The sequence below is a fragment of the Neofelis nebulosa genome, chromosome 14 (assembly GCF_028018385.1).
Source record: "Neofelis nebulosa isolate mNeoNeb1 chromosome 14, mNeoNeb1.pri, whole genome shotgun sequence".
NCBI classification, from domain to species: domain Eukaryota; kingdom Metazoa; phylum Chordata; class Mammalia; order Carnivora; family Felidae; genus Neofelis; species Neofelis nebulosa.
This window is the reverse complement of record NC_080795.1, coordinates 83,113,342-83,138,767: the sequence shown is the minus strand read 5'-3', so window position 1 is coordinate 83,138,767 and position 25,426 is coordinate 83,113,342. Positions and strand designations below refer to the sequence as shown.

General features: G+C 55.9%; 3 protein-coding genes across 8 annotated transcripts; 2 read left to right on the top strand and 1 right to left on the bottom strand.

Moving 5' to 3' along the window:
- Positions 1-7,361: 7,361 nt before the first annotated feature.
- On the bottom strand, positions 7,362-9,930 carry SLC52A2 (solute carrier family 52 member 2). Of its 4 annotated transcripts, none has more exons than XM_058699453.1 (5): positions 9,848-9,930; positions 8,938-9,128; positions 7,945-8,827; positions 7,726-7,849; positions 7,362-7,618 (listed from the first exon to the last, which is right to left on the bottom strand). In XM_058699453.1, exons 2-5 carry the CDS (start codon positions 9,065-9,067, stop codon positions 7,406-7,408), a joined length of 1,350 nt encoding a protein of 449 aa, XP_058555436.1. In that variant the 5' UTR covers positions 9,068-9,128; positions 9,848-9,930; the 3' UTR covers positions 7,362-7,405. The 4 variants fall into 4 exon arrangements, with proteins under 4 accessions (XP_058555436.1, XP_058555433.1, XP_058555437.1 ...); XM_058699450.1 differs by having other exon boundaries at positions 9,537-9,900; XM_058699454.1 differs by having other exon boundaries at positions 7,945-8,335; positions 9,537-9,900.
- An 86-nt stretch (positions 9,931-10,016) lies between these two features.
- FBXL6 (F-box and leucine rich repeat protein 6) lies at positions 10,017-13,134 on the top strand. 3 transcript variants are annotated; one of them, XM_058699447.1, is made up of 9 exons: positions 10,017-10,480; positions 10,763-10,921; positions 11,087-11,150; positions 11,460-11,591; positions 11,666-11,773; positions 11,860-11,973; positions 12,042-12,273; positions 12,349-12,595; positions 12,883-13,134. In XM_058699447.1, the coding sequence occupies exons 1-9, from the start codon at positions 10,074-10,076 to the stop codon at positions 13,031-13,033; spliced, it is 1,614 nt and encodes a 537-aa protein (XP_058555430.1). In that variant the 5' UTR covers positions 10,017-10,073; the 3' UTR covers positions 13,034-13,134. The 3 variants fall into 3 exon arrangements, with proteins under 3 accessions (XP_058555430.1, XP_058555431.1, XP_058555432.1); XM_058699448.1 differs by lacking the exon at positions 11,460-11,591; XM_058699449.1 differs by lacking the exons at positions 11,460-11,591; positions 11,666-11,773.
- A 293-nt stretch (positions 13,135-13,427) lies between these two features.
- On the top strand, positions 13,428-15,584 carry TMEM249 (transmembrane protein 249). The gene is made up of 7 exons (XM_058698974.1): positions 13,428-13,437; positions 13,506-13,780; positions 13,856-14,006; positions 14,302-14,396; positions 14,509-14,704; positions 14,981-15,066; positions 15,277-15,584. Exons 1-7 carry the CDS (start codon positions 13,428-13,430, stop codon positions 15,460-15,462), a joined length of 999 nt encoding a protein of 332 aa, XP_058554957.1. The 3' UTR covers positions 15,463-15,584.
- Positions 15,585-25,426: the final 9,842 nt, after the last annotated feature.

The window sequence follows — 25,426 nt, the reverse complement described above, 5'->3', positions numbered from 1 at the left end:
GTCGGACGCTTAACCGACTGCGCCACCCAGGCGCCCCAATGGACTCTCCTTTTTATCCCACTTGGAGTGAGTTGAGTTTCTTATATGTTATATTGACATTTGCATTAAATTTGTAAAGTTTCCAGCCATTCTTTCTTTTTAAATGTTATTTCAGAGTGAGAGAGCATGTGAACAGGGTAGAGGGACAGAGGGAGAGTGAGAGATTATCAAGCAGGCTCCACATTCAGTGTGGACCCCAATGTAGGGCTCGATCCCACGACCCTGGGGTCATGGCCCGAGCCAAGATCATAAGTCGGAAACTCAACTGGCTCAGCCACCCAGGCACCCCTCTTTTTTTTTTTTTTTTTAATTTTAAGTAATCTCTACACCCAACATGGGCTCAAACTCATGACCCCGAGATCAGGAGTTGCATGCTCCACTGACTGAGCCCGCCAGGTGCCCCTCAGCCATTGTTTCTTTAAGTATTTTTTCTGCTACTTTCTCTCCTCTCCTTTTGGGACTCCCATCATGTGTATGTTTGGTATACTTGATGGTATCCCATAAGAATCTGAGGCTCTGTTCATTTTTCTTCATTCTTTCTTCATTTTCTTCCCTAGGCTGGATAATGTCAATTGACCTATCTTCAAGTTTGCTGATTTTTTCTTCTGCCAGCTCAAATCTGCTATCAGCCTCTTTAATGATGATAGCTTAATGGTCAAAAACAAAAAATTAACAATCCAGATTCTCCACTGTGTCCCATCCAATAGACACTACATGCCTATAAATCATTAGTTCACTTACAGAGTTCACCAAATGGTCAGACCATGAAACCAATAACCCCCTTGCTCCACTGCTGTCAGCAATCAGGAATAACTTACTGGCCACAAACAAAACCCACAAAATAACTTGAGAGGAAAATTATAATTAGAAAAATTACATTTAGAAAATCACAAATCTAGGGGTACCTGGGTGGCTCAGTCAGTTCAGCGTCCAACTTCAGCTCATGAGTCATGATCTCACGGTTTGTGGGTTTGAGACCCTCACTGAGCTCTGTGTTGACAGCTCAGAGTCTGGAGCCTGCCTTGGATTCTGTGTCTCCCTCTCTCTCTGCCCTCCCCCCACTCACACTCTGTCTGTCTCTCAAAAAATGAATAAACGTTAAAAAAAAATAAAGAAAATCACAATTCTAGGGGTGCCTGGGTGGCTCAGTCAGTTAAGCATCTGATTTCAGCTCAGGTCATGATCTCACTATCCGTGGGTTCGAGCCCCACATTGGGCTGTGTGCTGACCGCTCAGAGCCTGGAGCCTGCTTCAGATTCTGAGTCTCCCTGACTCTCTGCCCCTTCCCTGCTCACACTTTGTCTCTCCTTCAAGAATAAACATTAAAAAAAAAAAAGAGAGAGAGAGAGAATCACAATTCCATTGCCATTTCAGACTCCTCTGTAGAAACCAAGAACAGACATGCCTGGGCTTAGCCTGTGAGGTATAAACTCAGGAAACACAGCTCACCCAGGTCAGTCAGGGGGTTCACTGGCCATCTCGGCGGAGGACCTCCAAAACCGTTACAGGATAACATTCAGGAAAATGCAGAATCTTTTTTCTTTTAGTTCTTTTAATGTTTTTAATTATTTATTAAACATTTTTTACTATTTTTGAGGGAGAGAGAGAGACAGAGCCTGAGTTGGGGGGGGGAGAGGGAGAGAGAGAGAAAGAGAGAGAGAGAGAGAGAGAGAGAGAGAGAGAGAGAGAGAGAGAGAGAGAGAGAGAGAGAATGAATCTGAAATAGGCTCCAGGCTCTGAGCTGTCAGCACAGAGCCCGACACGGGGCTCGAACTCAGAAACAGTGAGATCTTGACCTAGGCCAAAGTCAGATGCTTAACCACCTGAGCCACCCAGGTGCTCCTGTTTTTACTTATTTTTGAGAGAGAGAGAGATGGAGAGAATGAGTGGGGGAGGGGCAAAGAGAGAAGGGGACAGAGGATCCAAGCAGACTCTACACTGACAGCAAGCCCTATGTGGGGCTCGAACTCACAAACTGTGAGATCACGCATGACCTGAGCTGAAGTCAGACACTCAACCAACTCAGTCACCCAGGCACCCCAGAAAAAGGCAGAATCTTAACTCATACACGTATAAAATTAACACATGTTAAAGATTTTAAGTCATTTTAAAAACGAGATTCAGGAATGTTATAATTGCTTCAAAGACATCAAAGAATCACAAATCTATATAGAATAAAGAAATGTTGGAGTTAAAGGAAACGACTTTTTCCACAACTGGAGGAGAGAAATCACTTGCACTTCCACAGGGACAGAATTCATTTTCAAGTCTATGGAAAACAATTATTTCCATTGCTACTAGTTATCTACAGAGTTGTAAAATGGGTTGAAGACAACTGAGAGGCACCAACATTATAAATCCGAGAGCCTGGCAAGATGTGCTTTAAACAGAGCATAGCTTTCCTTAGAGACACCAGTAATCTGCTCTGCTCATTTAGACTTTTTTTTTTTTTTTTTTTTAGGTAGGCTTTACACACCCAGCATGGAGCCCAACGCAAGGCTTGAACTCACAACCCTGAGATCAAGTGTCACGAGTCTGAGCTGAGGTCAAGTCGGACGCTTAACCAATGGAGCCCCCAGGCGCCCCTGGTCATTCAGTTTTGAACTTTTTACAGCCTGGGCCCCATCCCCTAAATGCCCCTGATTTTCAGGCCCCAGGATTCCCAGACTCCAAGCCCCTCCCCGAACCCTGCTCCACTCTGTCCCAGACCACCTCCCCAAACCCCAAGTTTCATCTCTTGTCACCCCAACGAAAAGTCCAGTCTCCACCTGCCACATCCTCAGGCCCCAATTCCTCAAGGTCTTGGCCCTCGAATCCCCCCACTCAATTCTCCCCAGTTTGCTCTAGCACAGCTCTGATGGCAACTCCCACGGACTGGAAGCCAGACTGCCTCCCACCCTGCCCAGAGCCCCTGTGCTTCTAGCACCCCCGGGGAAAGGGGAGGCCCAGTGATGGTTGAGCTTGGCTGACCTCTGGCGTGGTGGGTGGAGGGGAGGGGGACGGTGACCTTTCATTCAGAAAAATAAAGCGTGATGTGATGTTCCTCACGTCAAGAGTCCTGGGGCCAGGTGCCACCACACTGCTTGGGAGAGTGACCCAGCCGAGCGGGCCTTCCTCATTCAGCACAGCGGACCCTCAAGGGGAAGCCCACCCCCGCTCCCTGTTGAGGAGAGCCCAGCGGGCGGGGGTGCCCGGCTCCGGGCTCCCTGCCCGACAGTCATCTCACCACCAGCTCGCCCCACTCCTGAAGGGTCCCCCCACCTCACCACAGACCACAGGCACCTTTCTCCCCCTCTCTGCTCTTCAGGGGAGGCTTCCAGACCCCCACCTTCTCTGAGTACCTGCTTTCTTTTCTCCTCTGCATTTGTCTGCAACACCTTCTCTTCTCTGCCCTGTGTTCTCATGCCTTCTGGAGGCTGGCTGGAGGCCTGCCTCCCCAGAGACTTGCGTGCACTCAGCCCTTTGCAGCCACACCACACTCTCAGCAGGTGCCATCCACAGAATGACTTTTCAAAGAGAACATTCGGGAAGGCTCAGGGGGTGCCAGGAGGCGCCGGGCAGGAAATCTCTTCCAATCTGCTTTCGGAACTAGCTTAGTTTTCTCACCGCCCTTGCAAAGGGGTATAAATTTCAAGTTGTTCGTAGCTTTTCACCGAGTCAAAATGCTCATACTTTCTGCAAACAGAAAAAACACTTCCCCTGGGAGCGGGCCCAGGGAACTTATCTGGGTAGTCGAGCTGAGGAAGTCCCTGCCTACCACCTGCCTGGCTGGGCTCTGGGTGTTCTTCTGAGAGGCTCAGATGCCTGGGGAACTCTCCCTTGCTGTCAGGAGCAGGTCAGGGAAGCACTCTGCTAAGGAGCTGGGATGGCCTACTAGAGGGAGGGTCACGGGCAGTGGGGCAGGGAGAGTCGCCAGAATGATGAACTCTCCCCCAGGCAAGGAAGGATGGACCACTGCTGGGTGTCCAAAGGTCTGAGCTCCCTGAGTGTCTCAGGGAAGGGATGAGGGAGACTTCCACTACGCCCTCAGCTGTGACAGACAGCAACCCACTCTCCTTTGCTTAAACAAGCAAGAAATTGTGGGCCCACATAACTTGGAAGTCCAAGGGTCTGGCCTCAGTTGTGACTGGATCCAGGCGATCCCAGCATGTCTGGGTTCTGCCTCTCTCCACCTCTCCCCCTGCTTGCCTCTGGGCTGCCTTCATTCCCAGGCGTGCTCCCTGAATAGTCTGGGTAGCTTTTCATAGTTCTTGGCATGACGGACACACTAGGGGAGATGTCACGGTAGACCCTGATTTGCTCCACAGAGGCAACGTCCCTCAGTACGGTGACAACAGGCAGGAGGCGTGCACCCGGATTGGATCATCTGGGCCACCCACCCAACCACAGGGTGGAGGCAGGTGGTCCTGTGATTAACGCCCCATCAGAACCCCCTGGAAGGTGCAGGGGAGAGAGCAAGGCTAGTGCTTGGAGCAGGGGACACCCAAGTGGCCTGTGGCCTCAGGCAGTTAGCTTCCCTGAGACAGGGTGGACGTGACCAGAACAGCTGATTCTGGAGACCCAGATGCTCCCACATTCCCAGTTTCTGGTGCCACAAAAGCTAGGAGGTCCTTTTGAATCCCATGGAGGAGAGGAAGCCCCTCAGAAGACTATCATCCTGTGTCCGCAGTCAGGCAGGGGGCGCCCTGAGCAGAGGAGAATGAGAACGCAAGCATCTTATTTTCCAGGAGTCGCCACGCCTCCAACCGCATCGGAGCCCACACCTCCCTAGGGACCCCGCAGGACTGAGGACAGTGAAGGCTCTACCTTTCCTCATCCCACCAAAGCCAGGCGAGGCCTATCCGGACACTCCCGAGCTCTGTCTCAGGTGCAGCGGCCACACGCCTGGGAGAGGGGGCTACACGGGGCAGGTTCTGAGGGACCAAGGAGCCTGCTGCCGGTGGTGGCACAGGCAACAGTGGCCCTGAGGCTCAGGCCTCGCTCCTGCCCAGGAGTGCCCTCTGGGGACAGCCAGGCACCAAAGGTCCTGCCTCAGCCACTGCCTCCCCTCTGGGTCTCCTTCAAATTCCCCCAGCCCCGAGTTTGAGAAAGCCTTTGGGCAGGGCTGTGAGCCTGAGTGGCTGGCTACCTGCTGTCCAGCTGGAGGCGTGGGCACCCTGGCGACCAGCTTCAAGTAGGGAGAGTGTGCCGTGGCAGCTCTCGAGAACTTGGCTCTTCGGCATCTCCCTCCCCTAGTTACTTCCCACGAGGCGCTAACAGGAAGGCCCCTGAGGCTTCTAAGGGCAGTGGCTTCCTCAAATTGTCTACCTCCAGCCCTGGCCTCAGGCTCAGGGCCACCTGCCCCCCCCCTCCAGGAGACCGTGCATGTCCCACACAGCCTTCCTCCTTTGTCGCCCTCTGGCCTGGTACAGCTAGAACAAAGACACACGTGGGCAGACGGGAGGCTCTTGCCAATACCTCTGATCATCTCCTGATGGAAGAGAGGGCAGGACGGAACTGGGAGGCAGCTCCACAAGCTTCAGTCCCAAGGTGGGCCGGGGAGAGTGCTAATGGGTCTGAGGGCAGAGGCTGTGCTGAGGCGCGTGGCTACCCGCCCCCGCCACCCCCCCCCATGCCCTCATCCTCCTCCCTCAGAATCTCTCCACTGACAACCACCAAAGGCACTTCTGCAGCTCGCACCCCACCTGCCAGCCCCCACTCCCAAAGGCAAACAGCCACATGAAACCCCCTGCCCCTGCCTTTTTTCTAGGCTCTCAGCATCCCAGGAGGCTAAGGCCCGGCAGGTGGCCTCCCGTCCTCAGCACTGAGCTGTGTCTGAGCTACTTGGGAGCCTGACTCCACCCAATACTTGATGCGACCCCAGACCAGAGGCTCCAGTGGTTAGGGCCTGGGGGTCCTTCCCTCCTTCCTGCTCAGCTGGTCCTGTTAAGGCGGGGAGAATAAGGAGCCTTCAAAAGCCCACATGCAGGCCAAGTCAAGGACAGGCAGCTTCTGAAGTTTAGAAGGGGCATGCGGAAACCAGAACAATCGTGGGAAGAGGCTGGGTCAGCAGGAGCAGGAGCCGCTATTCCCAGCCCCCACAGTCATCAGGTGAGGTCCTTGCAGCTATGGGTTCCTTGCTGCAGAAATGAGACCCCTTGTCTGGGAGAACAGGATCTCAATTCCACACCAGTCACGCCGGATCACAGCTCAGGCGTCCTGCCTCCCCTGTGGAGCCTGTGTCCCCATGGGTCTCTGCTTCCCGCTGGCCTAGGCAGCCAAGAGGAGGGGCCAGAAGCCCCGGCCCTTGTTCATTGCAGCTTCCTCTCCTGAACCCTTGCGGCCCTCTTGCCTGGCTTCCCTGCAGCCCTCTGTGCAGGAGAACGACGCAGCCCGCCACAGGCTGCGGTAAGGGCTACGGCTCTGCTCCCTGTGGACATGAGGCAAGCACAGACCCAGACCATTGTCCCAGCACTGCGGCAGATGTAGGCTGCTCAGGGGCAGGGGCCATTTACCAGAACCCCGGGAAAAAGGTAGCTGCTGCCTGTCTGTCTGAATAAAGAGTTTGAAATGTCTACAGGTTTGATCACACAAGAAGCTAGAAACTAAAGACTTGTGGCTCAGGAAAAGGAGCGATGCTTCTGACTGGAAGGATCCCAAGACTGGCTGAAGCCTCACACCCCAGTCTCTTCTAAGCCCCACTCACTGAGCCCCTCTGTGCCTGCACCTGGCGAGAAGCCCCTGGCAGGATGCTCCCGCAAAAGAACAGACACTACGATTGCTAGGTCACAAAAAGACAGCCCGTTCTGCCCGACCCTCGCACCCAGCTGGCTCAGCACAGCACACAGCCCAGACATGCTTGCTGAACAGTGGCCCTGCTGGGGAGAGGCCTCGCCACGCAGCTGCAGATCCTGGATGAACTGACGTTGGGTGGGTGTCACACTGCCTCTGACCGCCACAGCCTGTTCTCTGCGGAAATTCCAAAGAGCAATGGAGGGAGGGGGGCAAGAGTCTGGGGCTCAGAGAGCACAACCCCAGGATCTAGGAGAGCAGCCAGCCAGGGGTGACGCAGCCTCAATGGACAGTCCAAGTCACCCCAGCTCCATGGAAGTCTGCACAGAGAAAGGTGCTACACAAGTTCACTACTCTGGCCCACGAAACGATTTATTGTGCAAATCCCACACAGGCTCCAGGCCTGGGCCAAGTCCGAAGCTCTAGCCGGGCCCTGGCTCTGGGCCTGTTCTGTGGTCCCCACCCTGGCCAGTGTCTGCTGTGGAGTGTACAGGTGTCCGTGAGTGTGCCCGTGTGTGAAGAGGGCCTCCTTGGGTCATGGGCGCTTGGGCGTTGTGGCATCCCAGCCTGAAGTCAGGTCCCCATCTGCTCAGGCTTAGGGACCACACTGGTCCACACAGTCCTTCCCGCTGCGGAACACGTGATAGATGCTGGTGGGAGGGAACATGGCGACAGCACCGAGCAGGGAGCCCACCTGGATGGCCACACCAGCTGCCAGCAATGCCGGCCGGCCGCCACCATGCAGCAGGGAGCTGGCGGCCACCTTCACGTATGAGAACACGCCCAAACACAGCACCCAAGACAGCACCTGGGAGGGTGGACACGGCAGCAGGCTGAGCATGAGATGCTCGCTGCTCTAAGGCAAACCCCCTCCCCACTGCCACCCTCTCTGCTTCAGTGTCCCAGCGTACTTACCACGAGGACCACTCCTGCGGAGGTGCCCACCAGGGGTGGGCAAGGACTCAGGATTGCCAGCGCCATCAGATAGGCCCCAAAGAGCATGCCCAGCATGGAGAGACCTCCCAGCCCTGCCAGAGACCTGCAGGGGTGGAGCAGAAACTCAGGGCTGGCTGCACCACGACCCAGCCCCTATCCTTCAACTCCACCCTAAGCGGCCTGGGCATCCACGTGTACCTGCACAGGACGCCCATAGCCAGGAAGCAGGCAAGGGGGTTGGCAGCACTGCCCAGCACCACTGCCAAGTGGTAGGCCAGCCGCCCATAGGGCAAGCAGGAAAAACTCTGCACGGCAGGCAGCACGCCATTGGTCAGTGCGTTGGTGATGGCCAGCAGGCCCAGCAGGCAGGCTCTGTGCACAGGGAGCAGCCTGTGGGCCTCAGGGTCTGGGCTAGCAGTGGTGCCTGTTGCTTGGCTCGGTGACTCCCGCAGTGGCAAGGCCTCTTCCTCCTCCTCTTCCTCCTCCTCCTCCACTCTGGGGGCTCTCACCTGCAGGTCAGACTCTGGACCTGCTGTGGGTACAGACGGTGGCGACGGCAACAGCAGCAGAAGACCCTGGAAGGCGGCAGCTGAAGTGACCAGAAGGGCGGTCAGCATCCAGAAAAAGGTGCTGGCGGGAAAACGCTCCGGAAAGTCGTGGGGGAGCCAGAGGGTGCCACTGTCGGGAGCTGGCAGACATTCAAGGTGGCCTACACCCTGCACTAAGGCCAGCATGCAGGGCAGCAGGGCACTGAGGCCCTGACCCAGGAAGAACGAGCGCAAGAAGGGAGGTGGGAGGTGACTCAAGAAGGGCAAGAAAGTGACGTTAGAGGCACAGCAGGCCAGTGCCAGCACCAAGGCCAGTGTTAGGAAGGCCACAGAGTGGAGCTGCCCTGCCACTGGGGCCACGTGGTGCCACAGTGGGGCCAGCAGGGCTGTGCCCACCACGCTCAGTGCCTGCACCACCTGGATGGGGGCCTGCTCGCTCTTGCCAGGAGCCAGCCGTCTCCACAGGGTCACCACCAGCAGACCCAGGTTCCCCAGCGCTACAAGCACAGAGAGATAGGACGGGAGGCTCCAACCTGCAGGGAAGGGAGATCACGTCAGGGGCTAGATGCTCAGGGACAAAGAGCAGCTGCAATCCACCTCACCTGGCACATGTCCCCCCACTTCCCTGCACACTCCCACTCACCCTCAGGAAGGTCTTTTACCACCACAGGCAGCTCCACCCAGATCCCGTTGATGGCAGCCCAAGAACCCATGCCAAAGAGGGCCACCAGCAGGTGGGTCAATACCAGACGGCCCAGCGGGGGTGCCGCCATTCAGCCCGAGGCTGGGTCCTTCCGAACAGGACAGGGTCACAGCCTGCTCCTCCTTCCCCACCTAGGTCCAAACAAAAAACAAACAAACAAACAAACAAACAAACACAACGCTTCAGTTCTTCTGGGACCTGATGACTTCTTCTACCTTGAAAGTTAGCAGACCCGTATTCGGGATCACAGACCAGAAACGCAGAACTGGACTCTGAAGAGGACCAGACCGCCTAGACCAGGAAAACGGGAAGGTGCCCGGGGGCGGGGGCTGAGGATGAGACGGGCCAAACATACCAAATAGCACGGCTAGGTGTGCGAGCAGAGAAGCAGAAAGCCTGCCCAAAGCGCCAACGGCCCCAGAGAAAGATGGGGAAAGAAAGACCCGATCTGCGGGTCTGAGTAGCCCAGACCACCACCACCCTCACTCCAAAACGGACACGACTCCGGGACAGAGACACCCACTAGGCGCCGCGCACACCTCCGCGGCTTCTGCGCCCAAATGGGAGACCGAGGCTTCAGCGAGACCCAGTACCGCAAGAGTCAAGACCCGCGCGGCGAGGAGGGGCGGGCCCGGCACCGCCCCTCTCTGCATCAGGTGGGCGGCGAGGAGCCGGCCCGTGCGCAGGGGTGCGTGCGCCTCCTGATCCAGCACCTGCGCGCTCCCCGACCCGACAGCCAGTCGTCTCGCCACGCTACGAGGGCGCTGCCTCCGGCCCAGGATCGCAGCCTCGACTCAGAGCCGGTGGGACTGGGAAACGCTGCCCGGACGGAGCGAAAACTCCAACCCACCGGGCGAGGGAGAAGGAAGCCGCGGGGGCCAGCCCCCGGCATGGCCTGTCGCCGGAAGCCCCGCCCCGGAAGTCGGTGCTGAGCCGACGCGGAGGGGATTGGTCCGGGGCTCAGGCCCCGCCTTTACGCGGGCGCGCTGCGCCTCCGCCCGGCGGCCTCGCCTGTTCCGCCACAGGCCCCGCCCCATCCGCTCCCCTGGGGCGGTCCGGGAGTTTGACCGGTAGCTATGGCTCCCGGCGTGGCGCGGCGGGCTCGGCGGCGGCCCCCGCGCAGCGTACGGAGCGCACGGCCGGTCGGGGTGCGGGCTCGCTCGGCGGAGGACTGGTGGTGGGACCGGCTGGCGCCGAGCGGCTCCGGTTACCATCTGCTGCAGTCGGACAGCATGCTCCTGGTGCTGCCCGGCCCTGGGCCTGCCCGCACTCGCGTGCAGAGGCGTGCAGCCCGCCGCACTCAGCGGCCAGTGCCCCCAGCGTCCCGCGCCGCGGCGGTCAAGGCTAGGCCCAGACCTGCTCCGGTTTCGGAGCCGCAGCAGGGGCCCGACCCAGGCTGGGGCGACCGCATCCCCCTGGAAATCTTGCTGCAGATTTTCGGGCTGCTGGTGGCGTCCGATGGGCCCATGCCCTTCCTCGGCAGGTACCCCAGGCCCATGGAGCGCAGCAGCATGGCTCAGGCTGACCTCTTGCCCACCGAGCGGGTGGCTGAGGCGGGGGCCGAGGGCGAAGCTATCTGAGCGTTCACACACGCAGACGAGAGAGCACAGTCTCTCACGGGGTCCAGTTTGAGCCCCGAGGGCCTGTCTTTGTGCTGAGGTGTCTGCAGCGTTGTGAGAATAAAATGGGACAGGTTACTCCTCTTAGAAAACCCCACAGCGGCGGCTACAAAAGGCCCAGCCCCTCAGCAGAGATTTTCTCCCAGGGCTGCACGCGTGTGCCGCCGCTGGCACGAAGCTGCCTCCCAGCCTGCGCTCTGGCACACCGTGACCCTGTCGCCCCCGTTGGCTGGCCGCCTCGCCAAGAGCGGAGCCAAGGCGGAGAAGAAGCTTCTCGCTTCTCTGGAGTGGCTTATGCCCAATCGGTGAGACGTTCCCTCTTTTCTTTTATGCCCTCGTTTCATCTCTGTGGTTTGTACAAAGCCCCAAGCCCCTTCGTGTTTCCATATACCAAAGTGATGGGTGGGGAGGACGCCAACAGAGGGGCACCGTGGGAATACTACGCAGCTCTGCCTCTGCTGTCGGCCCAGGTTTTCACAGCTCCAGAGGCTGACCCTCATCCACTGGAAGTCCCAGGTACACCCTGTGTTGAAGGTGAGAGCTCTGGACTGCCCTACGCACCAGTCATGACACTTTGGGGTTGCCCAGTACTTCCAGGGAGTGGGTCAGGCACACGGAGCCCAATGTTGCCCCATGGGGAGGCCTGCCCGGTTCTCATTTCCTGTTGTTTGTTTCAGTAGAGAGGTGTTAGAAGTGGGAGCACCCATGTTGGCCTGGCATGGGCAGGAAGGAGATCATAGTTGAGTCACCAAAGAGGGTTTGGTGTCAGCCACTGGTTTCTTTCCTTTGTGGACCACAGCGTGCCTTCCCCCCCAATCTCTGCCGGTGCTCTGTCTTCCCCAGCTGGTTAGCGAGTCCTGTCCTCGGCTCACCTTCCTCAAGCTTTCTGATTGCCACGGTGTGACCCCTGATACGTTGGTCATGCTAGCCAAAGCCTGCCCCCAGCTCCACAGCCTGGATATACAGCACTCCATGGTAAGCCCTATGTCCCCAGGGGCCCTGAAGAAGCCTGGGCCGAGGTGACAGGTCCCCATGTGCTGGGTTCCCAGGTGGAGTCTACAGCCGTGGTGAGCTTCTTGGAGGAGGCAGGGCCCCGAATGTGCAAGCTGTGGCTGACTTACAGCTCCCAGACGACAGCCATCTTGGGTGCGCTGCTGGTAGGTTGGTGACAGGTAGGAGCAGAACCAGACGCTGAGCCAGGTCAGCCAGGCCACTGACCCTGTGTTCTCTTCCACCTCTGTAGGGCGGCTGCTGCCCCCAGCTCCGGGTCCTGGAGGTGAGCACTGGCATCAACCGCAACAGCACTCCTCTCCAGCTGCCTGTCGAGGCCCTGCAGAAAGGCTGCCCCCAGCTGCAGGTACCTGACACCCCTCTTCTCCCACCTGCCACTCTCCCTCCCCACCTGCAGCCTAGGCCTTGCTCCAGGTGCTGCGGCTACTGAACTTGATGTGGCTGCCCAAGCCTTCCGGGCGAGTGGTGACTCCTGGCCCAGGCTTCCCCAGTCTTGAGGAGCTCTGCCTCGCCGGCTCCAGCTGCAACTTTGTAAGCAACGAAGCCCTGGGCCGCCTGCTCCACGATTCCCCTAACCTGCGCCTGCTGGATCTTCGCGGCTGTGCCCGCATCACACCTGGTGGCCTGCGTGATCTGCCATGTCAAGGTCAGCTTTCTCTGGGCAGGAGGGGTGTGGGTACCCTTGCCCACCCCACAGCTCATGCCTGCTCTTCACCTCCAGACCTGGAGCAGCTTCACCTGGGTCTTTATGGCACGTCAGACCGGCTGACTCTAGCCAAAGAGGGCAGCCATCTGTTGACCCAGAAATGGTGCCACGCTCTGCGGGAACTGGACCTGAGTGGCCAGGGCTTCAGCGAGAAGGACCTGGAGCAGGCCTTGGCCGCCTTCTCAGTCACGCCTGGGGCCTCACACCCAGCCTTGTGCTCGCTCAACCTCAGGGGCACCCGGGTCACACCGAGCACAGTCAGGTCAGCCTCCCCTCCCTCGGTCCTTGCAATCAGTACAGCTTGCCTCCCTGACAAGCCTGGTTTGCAAGCTTCAGGGATCCAAAAGGGGAGCACATACGGACCAAGCCCCTGCTCAGGATTGACCTTAGGGACGCCAAGGGGGTACTGGGCTTGGGCCTCAGTGGCTGGGGGTGCAAAGCCAGTCGTGGCATGGGCAGAGAGGGCTCCTTACCCGGGCCGAGCCCTGCCAGGGCCTGGGTCTTTTGGAGCCAGTGGCTCAACTCCCCATGGCCTGCCCTGCCCCACAGCTCTGTGATCAGCAGCTGCCCAGGCCTGCTGTACCTCAACCTGGAGTCCTGCCGCTGCCTTCCCCGGGGCCTGAAGCGGGCCTACCGAGGCCAGGAGGAAGTCCAGTGGTGCCTGGAGCAGCTGCTCACCAGCCCCCCTTCTTCCAGCTAGGCAGTTCCAGACCTCAGACCCTCAGGCAGCCTGCGGGGGCCCTCCACCCTTTTCCAGTTGCGATGTTTGAACGTTTTGTTACAATAAAACATTTTTAGGAACTCTGTGTGGTCCTTGGGGTGTGGTTGAGAGGACAGGTACTGTGCCTGAGGAACCATTCAGGGCTGGGGGGCGGGGGGGGGGGGAGAGCTTGTGCCATGGGGGAGGGGTGGTCTGCCAGGGCTCCTGAGGCTGCGTGTGCTCGTGCCTTGCTGACTCACTGCTGGGCTTGAGTCTTGGACTGGGTGTGTGTATCCTGTTCACAGGGACACTGAGATATGTTTGTGCCCGTGGTTGTGCTTGAGGCTCTGCCTGGGCAGAAGTGGCAGTGGAAAGGGGGAGGCCCTACTCAGCCATGGGGTTCAGTGTGGGGCGCCTGCCTGCAGATATCCCTGCAGCTTAGGCCTGGGACATCCAGCCACCTTGCCTTCAGGTGAGGATTGTGAACCGGGCTGCTCAGGGGGCCGCTGGTGGTGTGGGGACTGGTGGGGAAGAGCAGGCTCACTTCAGGGTCGGGCTCGAGGACTCCCGGCAGAAGGGACAGTCAACAGAACAGCCCCTTCTAGAACGCGCTGTGCAGAACTTTTAGAACCCGGGCTTCGCCCAGCCTACACCAGCCTACACCACCACCTGGTGTCTCTCTCCTCTGCTCTTTGTCTGAAAGCCGCTCCTTCCTGGACCGCAGCCCTGGAGCCTTTCTTCTCCCAGGTAGAAGTGCGACTGTGAGCCTCTGGGCGGTGCCAACCTCCTAGCAGCCCAGCTGACCCTCTGTGCCTACCCCAGACCCCCAAGGGCCGGGTTGGCGGCCTGCCCACCACCTCCGGCGGCAAGCGCTTCCAGCTCTGGGCCCTAGGACTGTTCTGCACCGAGCGCCACCTGGCCAAGCGCCTTAAGAACAACAGCTTCTACCCGTTCATCCAACAGCAGCCCAATGGTGCGCGCGGACCCGGAACCCGAGCAGGGCGGGTGCGGGAGCCGGGGGCCTAACGTCTGAACCTGGTGGCGTAAAATCCCGGGCGGGGTTGGCGGCGGAGGGGACGGGCCTGGACCCGGGATCTGCATGGGGGCGGGGCCTGGAGTCGGAAGGGGCGGGGGCGGGGCCGAGCCCTGGGCTGGCGGCGATAAGGTTTGCGCGGGGCCGGCTGCTCCGGGCGGAGCTCCGGCGCCACCCCCGCCGGCTGCCAGCGGGGACCGGCTGTCCTCACGCACCGCCACCGCGCCGCCCCCAGTCTTCGTGCTTGAGTACTACCTGGACACGCTGTGGAAGGGGACACTGCTCTTCGTCGTCTGCCTCCTCCTCGTCAGCTTCGGCCTCGTGAGCCAGGTCTGAACTCCTGGGCCCGCCCCCCACCGCCTTCCTCCCGGGGGGCTGGACTCACCTCTCGGTGCCCCGCCCCCGAAACCCCGGGCTGCTCAGGTCCCTGTGGCTGCCGCAGGTGCAGAAGCAGGAGACTTGGGGCTTCCCCGCATGCGGCGTGGTCGTCGGCCTGTGGCTCATGATTTCGTCTTTGCCGCGGCGCCGCCTGGTGCTGAACCACACGCGTGGCACGTACCACTTCTCCGTCCAGGGCCGCACCGTGTGCCAGGGCCCCATGCACCTAGTCTACGTGCGCCTGGCGCTCAGCTCCGACGGTGAAGCCCGGCGCGGCCACGGACGGTGGGCAGGGGGAAGGGTGTGCAAGAGAAACAGCTCCGGGAGTGTGGCGGGGCTGGCTAGACGGCCCACTGCCTCCCCCGCCCCCGCCACGGTCCTCAAAGACACACACACACACACACACACACGCGCGCGCGCGCGCGCGCGCGCGCCCCTTCTCCTCTCCCTCATCCCCTCCCCTCCCCCCCCAGCTCTCTCCCCACCGGAGCTGCTATCCCCTAGAGCCTCTGGCTGAGCCGCTTGCCCCTCTCCAGCTTATGGAAGGTGCTTCTTCCAGTTGGTTCTATGTGGCCACAAGCTGGAGCCGCTGGTGCTGGTGCAGCTGTCGGAGCGCTATGAGGTGGGTCTTGCCCCAGTCCACCCTGGGGCCCCTTCCCTCCTCGGTTCCATAGGAGGCCTGCCACTGCTTGGGGTCTTCAGATGGGGCCGTCTCCCAGGCAGAGTGTGAATACCACGTGGTCCTTGGCCCAGACTTTAGTGCTGGCAGCTGGTGGAGAGGTGACAGGTCCTCTCAGTCCAGGTGACAGCTCACCGCCACCCATTCCCACAGCAAATGGAATACTTGGGCCGTCACATTGCCCGGAAACTCAACATCAATTACTTTGACTGCCTGGCCAAGTCGTACAGGCACGTGGTCCGTCACTGGCCGCTGGGGGCCACCTTCAGCCCCGGCATCGTGCAGCGCAAGACCGGCGCTTATGGCCAACAGACCTTGCAGTCTGACCTGGACGTGTGATTCTGAAGGCAGGTGCCCCAGCACTGCCCCGGCCCCTCAGGCGTACAGTCTCCCTTTCCCTGTGATTTCCCACCTTCACTGGACCTTAGTCTTCCCCTCAATAAAGCCACCTCTTGCTTCCAGGCAAGTGTTTCCTCTCGGGGATGGGGGGGGGGAGGGGGCGGGGAGGCACAGCTCCGGGGGCCTCAGGGAGCAAACCTTGGAGTTTTGAGCTGGTTGAGGGTAACCGGAGGAGCAGGGTGAGTAATGAACAGCAGCACCGCCAGGAATTTGGAGTCCTCACTGGACAGGTGTGGGACACACGGCCTCCCTTGAGCAGCAACACTCACCTGGTCCTGTCCGGGCTCGGGAGTGCAGAACAGTGAGCAGCGTGCAGGGGTCAGAATTTGACTGGTCAGCCTGACTCGGTGCCTGGTCCCGTCAGCAGTGGGATGGAGCACAGCTACAGGTCCAGCCTTGTGCCCAGGGTACAGCTTGGCAGACAGCCCCCAGAGTTGCTGCTTCAGTGCTCCTGGGGAGTAAGCTGTGGAGCCCTAGACCAGAGCTCAAGCCTGCCGTGCGGGGCAGGCCCGTGTGTCCCTGGAGCTTGACCCCCACACCTGCTGGAATAGCAGTCCCATATGCCCTAATCCAGTGGGTGTTCCCACGTCCTGGGCACTGGGAGCTGCTGTGGGCGCAGAGAGGGCAGTAGGCCATCGGGGACCCGGCAGAAGTGGCAGCTGGCGCTGTCCGCGTGGCTCTCCTGGTCAGCATGTCCCCTCAGCGCCATGCTGGTGACCCGAGTCTTTGGGCATCGTGTCAGTGAGTGTCACTGGGACCAGAACCTTCAGGCCCCATGTAAACTGAAAATGCGGAGCCCCTTGTTAAAAAGTTACTGGGGCGCCTGGTGGCTCAGTTGGTTAAGCATCCGACTCTTGATTTTCAGCTCAGATCATGATCTCACAGTTCATGGGATTGAGCCCTGCGTTGGGCTCTGTGCTGGCAGCGCTGAGCCTGCTTGGGATTCTCTCTCTCCCTCTGTCTGCCTCTTTTCTCGTTCTCTCTCTCTCTCTCTCTCTCTCTCTCTCTCTCAAAATAAATAAATAAGCTTTAAAAATAATTATTAAGAATTTCCAGAAGGAGACGCTAGAGTATCAAACCCAGGATGGGGGAGCCTTGCTGGCTAGTCAGTAGAGCATGTGACTCAGGTTCTCTGGGTTGTGAGTTCAAGCCCCACATTGGGGGTAGAGTTTGCTTAATTAAAACAAACAAAACAACAACAACAAAACCCAGTATGGGCTGGGATTGGGGCCCTGTGTGACTGCCCAGGTCACACATGCTATGAAGCTGGCCCTCCCTGGAACCATGGCTCAGAGCCACTCACTGACCAACTCCTGATCCTCAAGCTGGCCAAACCCAGTGGGGCACCAGCATCCCTGCCTGTCCCCAGCAGGGTCCAGGGACTGCTGGAATTGCTTTAGGCAGCCCCAGGGAGCAATTGTTATTCATGGCACAAATGCAGGGTCCTCTTGCCCCTCTGAAGAGGGTCTAAGTTGTCTGCCTACAGACAGACAGAGTGCCCTGCTTTTACCAGGGGGACAGACTGGAGAGGGTGGACAGAGCTCAGCAGTGATGGGGTTGGGACAGGTTGGGGGACAATGTTATGCGGGAAGGTGACAAGTGTAGGCCATGGGGCTAGGCTGACTGGGTGAGTGCCATGTGACTGAGCCAGACCTGGGGTGCCCAGGCTGCCTGTCAGTTTTGGATGGGTTAGAAGGGCATGCCAGTCCCTTGGGCTCTGGGAGGCTGCTCAGATCTCTCAGCCTTCAGGTTGCGGACTCAGTTTCATCTAGGAAGGCAAAGTTCCCTCCCTCCTGGAGCTGATGATCATAGAGGCACATATATCGAGGAGCTAACTTCTATACTGCTGAAGTGGCTGGAGGTGGGGTGGTGTCCTCTAGCCGGGGTGGGGGGGGTGGTGTCAGGGAAGACCTTTCCAAGGATGCAGCACTTGAGCTGATACAAGGAGGCGGGGTCATGTGGAGCTCTGGGGAAGGGGACAGGAAGTGTAAAGGTATCATGCAGGAACAAATTTCTTGGCTGGGCAGAAGATGAGAGGATTGGGAAAACATGGCAATTGTAAGCAGGCTCTCCTTGCCCATCCTGCACTAGGCATACGGTCCCACAGAATAAAGACTGCATTTCCTACTCTCCATTGCAGATAGATATATGTATGTGGTCTTGAGACTAATTCCTGGCCGATGCAATGTAAGAATCAGTATGTATAATTTCCAACTGTGTCCTTAAAGGGAGGGGTTTGGTATCTTTGCCATTTCCTTTTTTCTCACGGCCTGGAATGCACCCACAATGACTGGAGCTCAAGCAACCAACTTAGACCATGAGGTAGAACGCATGTGTTGAGGATAGCGATGCAACAAGATAGAATTGGGGAACTTGAAGACTGTGCAACTGTCCTGCCAACTCTGGATGGCTTATGTAGAACTCTATGCAAAAGAGAAAAACTTGGGGCACCTGGGGGGCTCGGTTGGTTAAGTGCCTGACTTCAGCTCAGGTCACGATCTCGCAGTTTGTGGGTTCGAGCCCCGCGTCAGGCTCTGTGCTGACGGCTCTGAGCCTGGAGCCTGCTTCGGATTCTGTGTCTCCGTCTCTCTCTGCCCCTCCCCTGTTTGCACCCTCCCTCCCTCTCTCAAATAAATAAACATGAAAAATAAAGTAAGTAAAGGATGAGTATAGTTTTGTGCTTTTCTCCAGCAAGGTTTTGCTGCTTGGATGCAGGGGTGGAATAGGCAGATAGCTTGGTCTAACAAGGGTTGGAGATTACTAAGGACAGTATTGTAGGAGTGTGGGGTCAAGGGAGTGGTTGTCATTTTGGGCCACGGGACCTGAGCTGGGCAGGCAGAAAGTGAGGACAGGAGTCGAGGGGCAAAGAACAAGGGCCTCATTTCTCTATTGCCACATAGCCAACCACCCTAAACTTAAGGGCTTAAAGCAGCAACTACTTCCTCATTGTTTTGCGGATTGGGTGGGCCCAGCCGGCTGGTTGCCCCGCGGGTAGCTGGGGTGCTCCTGGCTGCATCACCTGCAGCTCGGCTGGGGCCAGATGTCTAGGGTGACCCCCCTCCTCCAGGGCCTCTTTCCAAGTGGTGCCTGATCATTCAGCAGACTGTTTTGCTCCTGGTTTCCAAGAGAGAGAGTTGCAAGAGGACTAGCCCCAGTGCCCCACAGTCCCATTATACCTCTGCATGCATCACTCGTGCTAATATCCCAATGGCCAAGCCCAGAGAGTCAGTATGGAAGCGGTCTACCAAGTACATGAAAACCAGCTTTATGGGGGTCATGACTGTAGGCAGTCCATGACAGACCACCCGCCAAGGCCCCCCAGTATGTCACCTTGACACCCAGTTCAGTCCTCAAGTCCGAGATCTTGCATCTAAGTCAGGTCCAGGTGCAAATGAGGGTTCCCAGGTGTCCTTCCGTGGGTTCAACCCAGCTGTGTGGATGCTCAGTGCAGAGACCTGTGAACTAAAAACAAAACAAAACAAAACAAAACAAGTTCTCTCCCCTCCCCCCACCCCATGTACATCAATGAGACCGGCAGACTATCTTCAATAGACACTTCTATGAAAATATGGGGGAAGCCTTGGGTGTGGGCTGGGTTTAGTCACTTGCACCCAAAGAACAGAGTACGGAAGAGGAAAAACAATAACTTTAAAGTAGAAAAACCTGGCAGACACCGCCTTAAGCAAGCGATTAAGGTTAACATCATCAGTGATAAGTCATGTTGACATCATGTACTCTCTGTTGTGACACAAGGAGAAGACCACATCACCTCTGTGATCTCCTCCCCAAACCCAGGCTAACTACAGGAGAACATCACACAAACCTCAGTTGAAGGACATTCTACAGGAGTGACCGTACTGTCAATCAAGGTCATGAAAAGGAAGGAAAGACCAAGAAATCCTCAGACCACAGGAGACTAAGGAGACTAAATGCAATGTGGTGCCTTGAATTGGTTGCTGCAACCAATAAAATGTTAGCATATAAAAAAGGGGGAGGGGCGCCTGGGTGGCTCAGGCAGTTGAGCGGCCAACTTCAGTTTGGGTCTTGATCTCGCAGTTAGTGGGTTCAAGCCCCACATCGGGCTCTGTGTTGACAGCTCGGAACCCGGAGCCTGCTTCCGATTCTATGTCTCCCTCTCTCTCTGCCCCTCCCCTGCTCGCTGTCTCTCAAAAATGAATAAATGTTAAGAAAATTTAAACAAAACACAACAAACTCCAAATAAAGCCTGGAGCTCCATCAATAGTAACATACCAGTGTTGGCTTCTTGGTTTGTGACAAACGTACCACAGAAATGTAAGATATTGACATTAGGGGAAGATGAGGGGAGAGTGTACAGGAAGCATCTGTATTATCTTTGCAACTTTTCTGTAAATATAAATTTATTCTGAGGTAGAAAGTTTATTTAAAAATTTTTTTCAAGACAAAACACTTTTATTTCTTTATATTAAACATAATTTATTGTCAAATTGGTTTCCATACAACACCCAGTGCTCATCCCAACATATTTAAAATTTTTAATGTTTATTCACTTTTGAGAGAGAGAGAGAGAGCACGAGTGATGGAGGGGCAGAGAGAGAGAGGGAGACACAGAATCCGAAGCAGCTCCAGGCTCCGAGCTGCCAGCACAGAGCCCGATGCGGGGCTCGAACCCACGAACCGCGAGATCACGACCTGAGCCGAAGTTGGACACTTAACTGACTGAGCCCCCCAGGCGCCCCTGAAGCACAAAGTTTATTTAAAGAACGGGAGGGGTGGGAAGTATGTAGCAATTATGGTCAGTAGAAATTCTGCAATGCAATTGAGCCCCCGTTGCTAGACATCTGCTCCAGGAGGAAGCCTTCCCTGACCAGGACCCATCTATGCTTTCCGCTAGTAACTTCCTGGTTGGTTGGTCTCAGAGGCCCCTGACTCTGCTCTCTCACTTCTTGGCTGTCTCCTGAGTCATCCTTTCTTTTCCATAGGAAATGGCCCGTGTTCTGACTTACTATCTGCACACAGAAATTTTGAGCCCTAAAGGTGCTTTTTCATTTTGAACAATCTCTGTCTCTTTTAGTCCAAGACAGTATGATTCCTTTAAAAACCCCATGTAGGTTTTCTATATATCAAATCATACCCCAGTACATTGAACAAGATGTACATCAAGACGTCTTTTCTAGGCAGACCTCATTTTACTTGGATTGCAAATCAGAGCGTTGCTGGGGTTTGTTTTGTTTGTTTGTTTGTTTGTTTGTTTGTTTAAGTCATCTCTACACACAACATGGGGCTCCAATCATGGCCCAGAGATCAAGAGTCACACCTCTTCTGACTGAGCCAGTCGGAAGCCCAGAGTGCTGTTGACGGTGTCCTTGAGATCCTTAGAAGCCCTTTTCTCGAGCTGACGGGGTCTACAAGATACTGCTTTACGTCTCTCAGGGGCCTTAGGGCTTCACTTTGGACTTCATCTATACATTGAGAACGCATTTCTGTGGTGGTGCTCTGGATCTGATCTTTGCTCAGAGGCCATTTCTCACTCTGAGTACCTTTTACAAGCTGGAGAGACTGGGAATGAAAAAATATTTTACTTTTCAATCCAGCAAGTCCTAAGTAGGAAATATTTTCTCTAAATTCTTCATGAAAACTAAACAGTTCCCTCTCCAGCTCATTCATCACTTGTGATATCATTCATTGTGAAAATAAGCCAACTGGCACTGCACTGGTTTCCTACGACTGCTGGGTGGATTAAAATAACAGCACTGTATTTTCTCATGCTCCTGGAGACCAGAAGTCTGAAATCCAGGTGAAGGCAGGACTGGTTCCTGCCAGAGTCGCTGAGTGAGAATCTGTTCCAGGCCCCTCTTCCAGCTTCTCGTGGTGCTGGCGGTCCTTGGTGTCCCTCGGCTAATCTCCCTCTGTCTTCTCATGATGGTCTTTTGTCTTGTGTGTGTGGTTTGTCTCCTTGTAAAGACACCGGTCCTGTTGAATTAAAGCTCCCCCCTACTCCAGTTATGACCTCCTCTTAACCAATTACATCTGTAATGACTTTATTTCCAGATGGGTCACATCCTGAAATACTGGGGGCTAGGACTTCAACAGAGCTGTGTTTTCTGTCATTGTTTTGTTTGTTTTGTTTTGCAGGTGACACGATTCAACACGTGGCAGGCCTTCTCACCATTTTCCTGGAAATCTCGCCCAGAACCAGTTCATTAAGTACATTTTCCATCTTCCATGTGGCGGTAGGCAGCCGTCTCACTGATTTTTCTGCTAACGTGGGTCCACACTCTATAGCCTCTGCTAACAGTCTCCTCAATCTGGGTGCCCCGGGAGCAGCCATGGCCTTCAGCTCAGTGGGACTGTAGCTGTGTCCCTGGCAGAGACGCTCATCCTGTGGGACTGACCCCGGAGCTGTGGGGACAGAGAGCCCAAGCTCCCAGTGGTTCACTGGGCGGAGTGTGTGTGTGTGGGGGGGAGCCACATATGCTCTTGCCCCGTGGTTCCTGGACCTGTGTGGCCCGCCGGCAGGGACAGGTGCGTCACACCCTAGTAGCGCAGCCCCTCCTGGACGTTTCTTCTGAAGAACACTGTAACCCTCTACAGCTCTTTTGGGGTTTAGTGCTTGCCCCCCTTTCCATGCCCACAACATGTGTTGGGATGGGTTAAGCTACAGCTTTCATTCGAGCCACAGGCTCTGGGGTGGGAAGTGGAGACCGACCCTAAGGGCGTCTCTGAGGTCTGAAGAGGGCATGTACATCTTCAAGGAGAGGAAGCACTTCTGCAGGTCCAGATCAGGGGGCCCGGGAATCCAAGATGTCCAGCTATCCACATCCCACGTGTCAGGCTGTCCTTCATCCCCAACCAGGACGTGGTCCCGGCACAGCTTTTGCCAAAAGTTTGGCCTTCTTTGAAACAACCCTCTCGATCCCTGGCAACATTCTTTATTTGGAAATCTGCTTTGTCCAGTATGAACACAGCACCCTGCCTTCTTTAGCGCTTATGTGGGGTAACTTTCCCACCCTGATTTTAACTTGTCTTTGTACTCACCACCGGCTTGTTGTTGGCGGCATATAACCGGGCCCTGCTGTTTCTGAGCCAGCGCACGGCCTCTGCCTTGTAGTCGGGCGCTCCCGTCATTTCCGGGTAACGTGACGACTGACACGGCTGCTTCGGACCCACCGTCTCGCCGTGTGCCTTCCTTCTCCTCCTTCTCCGCCTTCTTCTGGATTTGTCGAGAATTTTGTATGATTTCTTTTCCTTGTTATTACCTGCCACTGTCGTGCTGTTTTCATTTCCTTACTCCTTACAGATACATCTTTACCTCATCACAGTCCACGTTCCAGTGACTTTGCCACTTCACTTAGGCTGTAAGAACTCTGCCTCCTGTCCTCCCATTTCCCCGCCCAAACACTATCCTATCCAGGTACACATTTTACTTCCATACATGTTATAAATTTCACATACATTGTTAATTCTATTTAATCATTTGCTTATCTTTTAAATGAAAAGAAACAAATTAAAAAAAAATTTTTTTATATTTATTTATTTCTGAGACAGAGACAGATCATTAGCAGGGGAGGGGCAGGGAGAGGGGGAGACACAGAATCAGAAGCAGCTCCAGGCTCCGAGCCGTCAGCACAGAGCCCGATGCGAGGCTCGAACTCACAAACCGTGAGATCATGACCTGAGCCGAAGTCGGTCGCTCAACCGACTGAGCCACCCAGGCGCCCCGAAACAAAAATTTTTTAAAGTTTTATTTATTTATGTAATCCTTACACCCAATGTGGGGCTCAAACTCATGGCCCCAAGATCAAGAGTTGCCACTAAGCCAGCCAGGCACCCCAGAGACAAAGTTCTTACATTTACCTAGTTACAATTTCCATACTTTTCACTTCCTTGTGGAGATCTAGATTTTCATCTGGTGTCACTTTCTTCTGTCCGTCAGACTCTCTTTACGACTTCTTGTAGTGTGGGTCAGCTGGTGATGAATTCTTACAGCTTTTGGGTGTCTGAAAAGTCTATTTAATCTGTGTTTTTGAAAGATATTTTCATTGGGTATAGAATTCTAGGTTGACAATGTTTTTCTTCCAGCACTTTTACTTAAAAAAAAATTTTTTTTTAATGTTTACTTATTTTTGAGAGGAGGGGGGTAGGGGCAGAGAGAGAGGGAGACACAGAATCTGAAGCAGGCTCCAGGCTCTGCGCTGTCAGCGCAGAGCCCGATGCAGGGCTCAAATTCAAGAACTGTGAGATCATAACCTGAGCTGAAGTCAGACACTCAACCGACTGAGCCACCCAGGCACCCTAATGTTTACTTATTTTTGAGAGGAGGGGGGTAGGGGCAGAGAGAGAAGGAGACAGAATCGGATTCAGGCTCCAGGCTCTGAGCTGTCAACACAGAGCCCGACGCAGGACTCAAACTCACAAACCCTGAGATCATGACCTGCGCCCGAGTAGATGCTCAACTGACTGAGCCACCCCGGTGCCCCTCTTCTATCTTTAAAGGAAGGTGCCCCTTTAAAGATGTTGCCCCACAATCTGCTGGGTTAGGTCTTGCTTTATTTCCACGGGAAATCAGTCATCCTTATCTTTGCTCCTTTGTACATAGCACGTGTTGATTCCTGCCTCCACCCCTGGCTGGCTGCTTTTAATAGTTCCCTTCATCCTTTGATGATGATGTGCCTTCGTGCGGTGCTCTTCCTGCAACATAGGCTTAGGGTTTGTTGACCTTCTTGGGTTTGTCACTTTATAATTTTCATCAAATCTGGAAACCTTTTGACCATTTCTACGTTTTTCCCCCCCAATCCCTCTTCCCTCCCGGGATCCCGTCACATGTATATTAAGTCATGCGTAGTGATGCCACAGCCCGCTAAGGTCCTGCTCTGCCTCTTTCTATTCAGCCTTTTCTTCCTCTGTGTTCTGGAGAAAATGTGGAAAGTGTGCAACCCCGGGGGGGGTCAGGGGGGTGGGGGTAGGAAGGTCCACACTGGGGTAAGAACTACAAAGTTGTCAGGTGACCCCTGGCCAAGCTTCCAAGGAACACAGCCTGCTCACTGCTGCCAGGGCGTTCCCCCTGGTCGCCCTCTCTTCCCTGCACTTCCTCCCCTCCCCCAGGGCTCGCTCTCCTGCTCCTCCCTCCCTCTCAAGCTTCCTTTACAAGCCCCCCAAAGAACCGTCCTGGAGAGAGACAGAAGTGTCCTGTGTCTCGACAGGGGCATTGGTTAAAAGACCAATTGTAGTTGTTAAAACGGATGGAACCTCCACACGTAAGGCATTTACTGAAACTCTATCTCGGGCTTGCAATGAGGCCAGAGGGTCTGACCAGTTCAGGCAGTTGGACCCCTTGGAAGAAAGTCGGACCTGGGCCACTTGGGCCTCTTTGATGGCCCTAAACACAGGCAGCTGAGGGGACATCCTTTCTGAAGCAAGAAGAGGGCAGTGCCCTGTCACATCCGGTGCCCCCAGCCGGGGCTGGGGCAGCTCAGGGCTGGGGCAGAGGCTCCCTCACACAACTCCTGTGTCACTTTGTGCTCTCATGTCATCGTTTACTTGCCAAGAGAAAAGTGGCATTTTGTGATATGACATCTGAGATTTGGGGGAGGGAAAGGGGGCAGAAAAGAATCCACACTGGCTGTGAGCCGGTCTTGGGGGATGGTGGTGACGGCCACATGTGTCATTATCTGACTTTCTGCACTATTATGTACATCTGATATTTTCTATAATAAAAACATTTTTGGGGCGCCTGGGTGGCGCAGTCGGTTAGGCGTCCGACTTCAGCCAGGTCACGATCTCGCGGTCCGTGGGTTCGAGCCCCGCGTCGGGCTCTGGGCTGATGGCTCGGAGCCTGGAGCCTGTTTCCGATTCTGTGTCTCCCTCTCTCTCTGCCGCTCCCCCGTTCATGCTCTGTCTCTCTCTGTCCCAAAAATAAATAAAA

Bases quoted from the DNA above. Each gene is read 5' to 3' on its own strand.
- SLC52A2 (XM_058699453.1), bottom strand. From the start codon at position 9,067: ATGGCGGCACCCCCGCTGGGCCGTCTGGTATTGACCCACCTGCTGGTG. The intron at 7,850-7,944 runs GTACACGTGGAT...CCACCCCTGCAG, and splicing joins GCTATGGGCGTCCTGTGCAG to GTCTCTGGCAGGGCTGGGAG. The intron at 7,619-7,725 runs GTAAGTACGCTG...CCACCCTCCCAG, and splicing joins CCGCAGGAGTGGTCCTCGTG to GTGCTGTCTTGGGTGCTGTG.
- FBXL6 (XM_058699447.1), top strand. From the start codon at position 10,074: ATGGCTCCCGGCGTGGCGCGGCGGGCTCGGCGGCGGCCCCCGCGCAGC. The intron at 11,974-12,041 runs GTACCTGACACC...GCCTTGCTCCAG, and splicing joins AAGGCTGCCCCCAGCTGCAG to GTGCTGCGGCTACTGAACTT. The intron at 12,596-12,882 runs GTCAGCCTCCCC...CCTGCCCCACAG, and splicing joins GTCACACCGAGCACAGTCAG to CTCTGTGATCAGCAGCTGCC.
- TMEM249 (XM_058698974.1), top strand. The intron at 13,781-13,855 runs GTAGAAGTGCGA...TGCCTACCCCAG, and splicing joins TGGAGCCTTTCTTCTCCCAG to ACCCCCAAGGGCCGGGTTGG. The intron at 15,067-15,276 runs GTGGGTCTTGCC...CCATTCCCACAG, and splicing joins AGCTGTCGGAGCGCTATGAG to CAAATGGAATACTTGGGCCG.